The 9,838-nt window shown below is 40.9% G+C and overlaps 1 protein-coding gene across 1 annotated transcript; it reads right to left on the bottom strand.

Moving 5' to 3' along the window:
- Positions 1 to 5,791: 5,791 nt before the first annotated feature.
- Positions 5,792 to 7,427, bottom strand: LOC139667995 (trypsin-3-like). The gene is made up of 5 exons (XM_071547468.1): positions 7,270 to 7,427; positions 6,938 to 7,088; positions 6,503 to 6,765; positions 6,195 to 6,331; positions 5,792 to 6,056 (listed from the first exon to the last, which is right to left on the bottom strand). Exons 1-5 carry the CDS (start codon positions 7,307 to 7,309, stop codon positions 5,907 to 5,909), a joined length of 741 nt encoding a protein of 246 aa, XP_071403569.1. The 5' UTR covers positions 7,310 to 7,427; the 3' UTR covers positions 5,792 to 5,906.
- Between the last annotated feature and the right edge of the window lie 2,411 nt (positions 7,428 to 9,838).

Here is a 9,838-nt window from a genome sequence, read left to right as displayed (position 1 = left end):
TCTTTTGAGTAGCCAGTCCTTCACCCACAGATGTTTAGCCTTTTTAGGTCATGTTTTTTCCCCCAGCATATCAATAAGCATTAATGCACCGATAGCTCTCTTCCTATTCTCCGGGACAGCCATTATGAAACAAAGTAGCCAGCCAGTGCCAGAAGAAAAAGCGATACAACACCCATTCAACAGCAAATAATTTGAGTAAGGAGGACATTGAATATGTTAAAGGAAATAATTGGTTGAATGACACAATTATCAATGCATATATCAGTGCAGTAAACAACACAGGACATAAGTATTTGACTATTCCAGCAACATTTGTCAGTCAAACACAATGTTGTGACAATGTTGTACCACCACCTGTACCAAAGGCAAATAAAAACTGGTGGAATTTTGATGGGATAGTCATTCCAATCAATTTAGGATCCATACATTGGGTATGTGCAACCATATATATTAAAAACAGAAGAATGAGTTTAGATGGTATATATTTGCAGGTACGCGTAACTCACTGAAACATGTTGATGATTGTCTAAAGAAAATATTGAATTCAATTCAAAAATATTTAGCATTGCAGTATGTAGCACTAATGGGCAGAGCCACAGAAATCCTATTTGACATTGAGGATGAGCACTTGTGTCCAAAATGTATAAAGCAGACAGATGGCAGCAGTTGTGGCGTATATGTTTGTTTGTATGCCAAAAAGATATTGTCAGGGTTAAATCACATATCAGGTGATATCAAAAAAATGAGACATGCCATTGTATTGGATCCACAGAAATGTGTGTGCAGTGACTTCATAGATATATTGAATAATTAAGCTAAATGGAAAACGTATAAAAGTCAATGATAAATAAATAACAACGCAAGTCAATCACAACGCCAACAGTTGCAGAAACAAAAGACTTCTCCAAATTTTTTGCATTAACTTCTGATCTAGACCTATTTCCTCTGGCGGTATATGAAGCATGGCTGCTTGCATTAAGACGGTTTTCAGGGTATTTTTCTAGGTGTTTTCTAGGTGTTTTTCCCACCTTTCTTCTTCTTGCAGGGACATGGTGTGCTTGATGTGCTTGATGAGGCGATCTCTTCCTCCTCATCGGTAGCATCAAAAGGACAATCTCCAGTCAATTCTGCTGGCGTGAACACATAACCGGGATCCTCCATTTCATCATCCCTCATCATCCCTCAGCAGAAGAGGCCATTCGAGGAGGCGCCAACTTTGAGAGGATGTGGTGGGTCTAGCTTCTCTCATACTTTTTGATAAATCTGACCAAATCTTTGAAAATTTCATGTCGCACTTTCTTTGTGTCTCTGGAGTTACTCATTTAAAATAAAGAGATTGCATTTCTAATGTAAAATAATCACTAATAAGGGACAGTTTATAGTTTTCACATGCTCTCTAGCTAGCAAGCTAACATGGCCATGTGTTCTTTTTCATGGAATTGTCATATTTGTGAGAAAGTGTTGCTGTCTTTGGTGTTACTGCCTTTAATGGTAACACCACAGAACTATTGGTTTTATGGGTAACACCACAGACATACATGTGCAGTATAATGTTAAGCAACTATTATGATATTATAAATATGAAAGGGGTTTTCAAACTTATTTGATGTATTTATTAACAACCAGACATTTTAAATAACTATTCATTTTATCATTTGTTAGGTATGGCAAAGTTAAGTGCTGCTGAAAAGCAGAGGCTTTACAGACAGAGACGAGATGCAGATCCCATTTGCAGGACAGAGTACTTGTATATATACATATATAATTACTGATGTACTGATTCGTTTGACTTTTTTTGTAAATAAATTCATTTTCTTAGCCGCCAACTCGTGTTGTCTCCCTCCTTGTCACAGTCTTTGAGCCGGGCTGTGACTATATATATAGCCGCAAGTGGCAATTGCAGGGTCCAAGCACAATTTGAAGATCCTTGTTCTTGACAACTAATGACTGAAACTAATTCAGGAAGGACAATCCTGGATTTGAACCTACAACTTCCACATGAGAGGAGAACACTAGCTACTGAGCCAAACACCTGCCACAGGACTGCTGAGGATATAATAACTAAACAAGTATTGTTTAGTCATTGACAGTGCTATTCACTTTATAGAACATTGTAGTACTCTCCTTTAACGAATAAAACAATACTAAGTCACATGGGCCAGAAAACTGCTGCTGCATTGCTCTCTGTGGGTTGAAAGGTCTGGCCACACCCCAATCAGTGATGCCAATCATGTTTTGCCATTGACAGATGATGTCAACACCTGCTTTGAGTTTTCTGCACTGTGTGATTTAGTGTTGATTTACTTTTCATGAATGAGGATGGTCCCATTGTACACACCAAGTTTCGTGTGAATCGGATGAACGGCCTAGGAGGAGTTGCAAAAAAAGTGTTTCTTAAATAATTAAAAATGGCGGACAATAGTACACAATAGTGTAAATAGTAGACAATAGTAAATGGTGAACATTGAAAGGGATATATGGGTTGGACTCGGCACATTCCAAAGAATCTATGGACACAAGAATTTTCAGTCTACGACACACGGTTCAGAAGTTATTGGCCAAAACGTAAAGTTGCTTGTTATAGCGCCACCATCTGGCCAATGTGTGTGGGCTGCCTTGCCTGAATAGTGGTGGGCCATAGGAGCCCACCTGCCAAATATGGCTGCTGTAGGACTTATGGTTTCTGAGCTGCAGATACTTTTAGGGGGGAAAAAGAAAGAAAGAAAGAATTACAGCAAAAACAATAGGGTCCCAGCACTAAAAAGGTTTCTTTCTTTCTTTCTTTCTTTCTTTCTTTCTTTCTTTTTCTCCCCTAAAAGTGTGTGCAGCTCAGAAACCTACCCCGGTTTCTGAAGTCGCTCCCTTCTGTTTATAGCAAAAACTGACTGTGATCCCACAGTGTTGTCCTCCTAAACCGTACATTTCAGGAAAAAAACAAAATTATTTTTGAAATCGTTATACCTTAATTAGTAAACAGCCCAAAAATGTTAATGATATCTTGAAAACTGCGCACAGTAGATGGAAATGTGCAGCTGCAAATTGTTTGATAAACTGACAATGTGATATGTTCAAGATAATTTGATCAATCTTCATCAAACTAAAGACAAATGATGTATGGACTGTCAAGATGATGTCTGTAAAGCCATGTGTAAATTGATTAATGTGGGCCCTACTACAGTTATAATATCCTTTCTGAGGCTTTCAATGTGGGTTGGACTGTCACCTATGATCAATCACTTGTCATAGGTGGAAGTTGTCAGAGTGTTTGAAGGAATAGTTCATCCAAAAATTAAAATTCAGTCATTATCTACTCATTCTCATGCCAGTACAAACTCGGGTGGATGTTTTTTCTTCATACAACTTACTTGGAGTTCTGCTGCTGGAGGAGCTTTCTTCCAAACAATTGCAGTGAATGGGGAGCAGGACGTTCTGCTTCAAAAAGGGCGTTATGGCGTAATTCTATGGACATTTATTGCCCTTTTTGAAGCAGAACATCCAGCTCCCCATTCACTCCCCATTCACTGGAAGAAGCTCCTCCAGCAGCAAGCCTGGAGAACTCCAGGTAAGTTGTATGAAGAAAAAACACTCACCCGCGTTTGTACTGGCATGAGAATGAGTAGATAATGACCAAATTTTAATTTTTGGGTGAACTATTCCTTTAAGCTCAGGTCTTTGGAGCACAAGGTTGTGCGTTCAAGTCCCTTATGAACTGTGACCATTTTGAAGTTTCATGAAAAGTAAATCAACACTAAATCACACAGTGCAGAAAACTCAAAGCAGGTGTTTGACATCATCTGTCAATGGCAAAATACCTGAATGTCATCACTGATTGGGGTGTGGCCAGACCTTTCAACCCATAGAGAGCAGTGCAGCAGCAGTTTTCTGGCCCATGTGACTTAGTATTGTTTTATTCCTTAATGGAGAGCACTACAATGTTCTATAAAGTGATTAGCACTGTCAATTTCTCATAGGCTGCAGTATCACAATACTTCTCGCTTTAGTTAGTTTCTCCTCGATAAACTGGTAACAGGCCTTTGGCTCAGTAGGTAAAGCATCAGCCTTTCCTGTGGAAGGTTGTGGGTTCAAATCCAGGTTTGTCCTTTCTGGAGTCGTTAGTGGTCAAAAACAAGTCATAGAAAGTTTGGCCATTGTGAACAACTTGAGCAATGTGGTTGCAATGAAACAATCTGATTGATAGAAGTCAACACAAAAGCCAGTAACTAATATACTGCATGTCTGATCTTCACAACATGTCAGTATTTGTGTATGTCTTTCTACCTTCTGTCATGTTTTGTCTGTCTTTTCAAATTGTACTCGGACCCCGCAATTGCTGCTTGCGGCTATATTTTTTATTATCTCTGAGAGCTCTATCAAAAATGTGTGTACATTTCACTCTCAAACCCAAGAACCCATGAAGCCAATCTGTAATGCCATCAAGAGCCACTTCCTTAAGCTGCTCCATTATGGGAGGCTGACTTCATGGACTTTGAGTTTCACCTTTGATACTGAAGAAAGTTTCCTGTTTACTATCAATAGAGCAACTCCAGAAAGTGATATTATCTAGGCTACTATTTGTTTTGTGGAACAATTGTTTTACTTATACTTATATATTGTGAAGCACTTTGCAAACTGTGTTTTAGAAAAGTGTTTATTATTATTATCATTATTACATTGATTTTCTTTTTGAGTAGATATCATGAATATATCCAAATTAATTCAGTCGTTTGTCGACAAAATAAAAATTGAGGAATAAACATGTGATAATTGTATCTTTGCCTCTACCCGATGTCAAGTTCCGCTGGTTTGGAATTTGCGAGACATCCACTCCGTGTTTCTCTACGTCTGGGAACTTGGCGTGAAGTTGGCAGCTTTAAAGTGGGTTGAATACTCTCACTTGGACGGAGCCATGTGTGCGCTTTTTTGTCTGGGAAATTATCAATTATACGCACGCGCCCGTTGACTCAGCCGTGCATCAGGAGCAAGGCGGTGGTCACACTGATTGGAGACATCTCAGTGCGCATTCCACACAGTTCACTCAAGATAATAAAAGCTACACCAAAACCAGTAAATATGAATGTATTTGCTTATTTAGATATCTACACTTGATGCTGGATGATCCTATTTGAGATATTGGTAGATAATGGCTCATATTGATTTCCAAGAGAGACATTTTTCTGTGTTTCCGCCCCGATGAAAAGTCACTGTCTAGTCAGCTGGCTAACTGTCACCTTTGCAGCAATGCTCACTTATGTGCATTATATCTTTTCTGGGCAGCAGGATAGCCTTAAACATAACATCCCATAATCCTGTCCTGTCAAAGTGTCCTTGAGCAAGGCATGTGACCCTGCCTGCTCATTCATTGTAAAGTCATTCTGGGTAAGAGCATCAGCTAAATTGTCCCTGTCAAAAAAAATTATATGGTACAAAAATGAGTACTGTTTAATATGAACCATACCTCAATCTCATTTAATTAACTAAATGAATATCAGTATCTGCAAGTTTTACTTTAACCAGTTATGCGATATTTTCTACGTATATAAGCAATCACTATTAAATCAGGAGAGGGAGCTAGAGCTATTCTTGTCACACAGGATATTACACTCTGTTTTCATATTCTTTCATACAGTCATGCTTACCCGAGCTGTGAATTATGGCACTGAAGGCAAGTGAATTTTCAAACTAATGAGTGATAGTCCTTGATCAATGCCATGCTAATGACACAGTGATAGAACCACACTGTACACACAGTAAATCACACAGTTATACACACAGATTTTATGTATGCCCAGTTTAATAAATCACACAGTTATACACACAGACTTTATGTATGCCCAGTTTAATAAATTACAGTTATACACACAGATTTTATGTATGCCCAGTTTAATAGCTTCCTAAATCTATGCTGCTCAGCCAGATTCCATGGTGTTCTTGATCCAGGAGATGTAATTGCAAACTTTTGTGTACACCCCGGGCTTGTTTCTTTGAGCACAGCCATGCCCCCAAGACACCACACCCTGGATCTTCCCGCCACATACCATGGGACCCCCAGAGTCACCCTGAGGAAGGAGGGAGGGAGAGAGAGAGAGAGAGAGGCAGGGTGATGTTATTTTCAAGGTGGGTCCTTCATATTCAGAGCCAAATCTGAGAAGAAAGAAGCAGCAGTGTCTGTGTTGTGGCTGTGACCTTGAAATTACCTCACAGGAGTCTTTGCCTCCCTCCAGGAACCCGGCACAGATCATGTTCTTAGTGATCTCGGAAGGATAGGCATTAGAGCAGGTGTTGTAACTCAGGAGGGGGGCATTCAGGCACTGCAACTTGTCAGGGAACAATACTGGAATAGATAGTATGAGAAAATAAGAACACATAAAGGAGTTGTTTTTATAATTTTTATGATGCCATTAAGTAGAGCATGGCAAATACTCAGCAGTTCATAGCTTGTAAGATAAATACAACTATTGGCCTTTTGAAACAACACACACAACTATTTTACTGTGAAACTCACAGTTCTTTATTTTGGGACGAAGCCTCCCCCATCCAGAGATACGGCACATCGTCCCATCACGGGCACACTTTGTGGGGAGGGTAGCGGGGCGCACATAACGGTTCAGAGTGGCCGGCCGGCTCAGCTTGATCAGCATGATGTCATTGTCCCCAGTGACGGAGCTGAAGTCTGGGTGGCGTATAACCTTGGTGGAAATTATGAACTGTTCGGTCCCCTCAAACTTCCGGCGGTTGTGCAGTCCCAGCCATACTTCTAGAATTGGCCTGGAAGAGTTAAACCCATTATAGAGACCATTATGATTATCTGAGAAGTGAGAGAACCTTCCTTACCGCTTCCCACCCAAAGAACTAGTTTCAAGGGACTCACAATCATTAAGTCATGAATTACAGAGTCAAATATAGGTTTTCAAAAAAATCAGTGACAAAATGTTCTTACTTTGTTTTGCAGTGTGCAGCAGACAGCACCCACTCACGAGACAGAAGAGTCCCTCCACAGGACGTCCCGTTGGGGAGAAACACTTGGTAGGGCACAGAGTGCTTTGGGCACTCATACCCTCCAACAATCTTGCTATCTTCCCCAAGGGCAACTGTATTTGTTTAATTAAAAGTGAAAATATGGAACAGACAAAAAGTGTCATTGTCATTCCTGTATCGTTGACATCCAGTTAAACATAGCTACACACAAGTCTGTGACACTATTAGATGCCCTGTTTTAACTCATGCATCATCAGACTTAATTAATGCTTATGTATCAATTTTGTACCGTACCTGCCCATCCAAAGAGTGCCAGAAGAAGGAAATGCTTCATGCTTTCTGTCTGTCTGGTTAGTGTGTCCTCAGCCTCTATTTTCGATGTATTTTAGTCCTCTAATCTGCTCTTTCTCAAGGTCTTTTATCTTCAGGTGTACACATCAAACAGTGACACCTTGGAAAACATGTGTTTTCCCCAGAACACTGGGTTTTATGTATATAAGACTGTGACGGCCCCACCCTCTCTGCTGGCTGTGTTCCTCTTTGTCCATTTCCTATTGCAGATGGCCAGTGGGCGGAGCCGGAAGGGCCGTCTGGTTTGATGATTTGTACCAGTTTGCTCTAAACCTGCCTACATACAAGTTGTATCTAGGCTAATTAACAGGTCCTCGGTTTGCGAGGACCTGTTAATTTAGGATATTTAACACTCCCACGCCTCACACATCATGTTACACTCATGCAGACATGCATTACACTACTGACCTTGCTGATCTCCACATCCCACTGCTTATTTGGGTTACTTGCTGTTAGTTAAATAAATTATTCCTTTGTTTGATTTCTGTGTGGTCTCCCTCATTTGTTGCAAGCTTGAGCCACCTTATAACAAATGGGGGCTCGTCCGGGATCTTAAAGTTTGTTAATCCCTGGAATAGTTCACCTTAGATGGTTAGCATTGTATTTGTGTGGAACCGCTGTTGTTGGCTGTAGCAGTTAACAGTGTTTGGGCTAACACTGAGGGAGAACACACATTCCAAACAGGAGTTTTGGTCTTCTTGTTTTGGGGTAAGAGCTCTGGGTATCATTTGGAAAATCCAGTGGGGTGGGTTTACTTGGTGTCAACTGGACGGCAAAACGGCTGGACTTTTAGTGAGGAGACTGAGACATCTTTTTGGTTGCAACCACACCGTGGCATGACATGACATGACATTACAGCATCCTGCCACCTACCAGAACAGAGACTGAGTGGGTACCGGCAGCCTTTATAGTTCTCTGCTGCAGGTAATTAGGAGGATGCTACCAACAATGGGGGGTTTCTCCCACACACATACAAACACCTCAACTTTACAAACTAATGAATAATAAATATAATACAAAATTACTATTTACATAATTATACATGTCTTATTAATACATCAATAAATAAACGACATATTAATATTCAATATTACACCACCAATAGATATCACTTCCCCCGCCCTCCCTGCAACCTCGCTAAATGGAACCCTCCCGGAACTTTATATTGGTGCGCAGGCGCTGGAGACGTCTTCTGCCCGAACACCCTGGGAGTAGGAGACAACAGCAAGAGGTAAGTCGGCAGAGATAATGTTCTATTTCAAGTTACTCTCACACACTAGACTGGCTTTGTTAAATACGGCAACACCTACATACATCATAGCCGTTCACCACCCAAACACAAGATTATTCCGTCTCCTGTTTGCGAGAGCGCTAATCGTATTTCTGTTACAGGTGGATTGGCCAACTCCACCTGCCGCGGTGTCTGCAACACATCTTAACAAGCAACCAGAATGTATTCATGTGCAAATCTAATCAATAAATATCACAGCAAAATAATCGCCATGTGTAATTATTGTATTCTGCAACACTGTGCTGTATGTGCAAATGTACTGCTCAATCAATACAGTGTCCTATAGTAACGGACAGTCTCCGTTACACTTGGTGAGGTAACAGTACATGGTTGATGAACATTTTTTTTCCTGGTGTTGTCAAGGGTTGGCTGTTATCAGTGGAACTTACTCTCCCACTAGGCATTACCAACGTAGTCCATGTGGTCTCATTGGTTTGTTGTTTTACTTTGTTGTTTTGGTGCAGAACACTGTAAGAGCAGTTGTCTCGGGTACACGTCCGTGACTGGCTAGGTGGGTGACAGCGTTTAAAACACCTGCCGTGGATCTTGCATGAAGACTAGGGTTGAGTGAGTAGTTAGCTTCTGGGCAGGCAGTTGGCTAGGGGAGAGGGTTCCCAGAAAAAAAACAACTTGTCATACACAGGCTATGGGGGAGGTGGTGTTGACTAGCCAGTACTGTTGTACTTGTTCTGGTAGGTAGGAATCTGGTAGTTTGACTGGTTACCCTAGCCTGTCGGTGCAGCATGTTGGCTATATAGCTTTATATAGCTTTATATAGCCGTTTTCTTTGGTTTTGTTTGGTACATACTGTTGAGGGGCAGTGTGTGTGTTTTGGTCTTCTTGACATTATGGCAACCATAGAGGATTTTTTGCAGCTTCCAAGCGTGGAGTTGTTGAAGTATACCAATGACCAGGTGCCTAAAATTGGTAGACATCCCTAAGCAGTGGAGAAAGGATGCTATGGTGGCTACATTGAAGGCTTATTTAGTAGAGCTGGAGGTTTTGCCGGTTACAGGGTCTCTAGGTGCAAGAGAAATTGGCCCCATCTCTATTGTCTAGTGCTGGTAGCGGTTTAACTTTTGAGCAACAGAAGGAGTTGTTAATGTTACAGTTCCAACAGGAAAGTGAACATGAGGAGCGGGAACTTGAGTTGGAAAGATTAAAACTAAACGCCAGATTGCGTGAAGCAGATTTGGAGCAGGAACGCTACAGGCTAGACTT

Source organism: Centroberyx affinis, unplaced genomic scaffold (assembly GCF_046629955.1).
Source record: "Centroberyx affinis isolate AG114_WGS23_722 - 3 ecotype Tasmania unplaced genomic scaffold, CSIRO-AGI_Caff_v1 ptg005945l_1, whole genome shotgun sequence".
NCBI lineage: Eukaryota > Metazoa > Chordata > Actinopteri > Beryciformes > Berycidae > Centroberyx > Centroberyx affinis.
The sequence above is the reverse complement of the archived record's forward strand: the minus strand, read 5'-3'. Positions and strand labels throughout refer to the sequence as shown.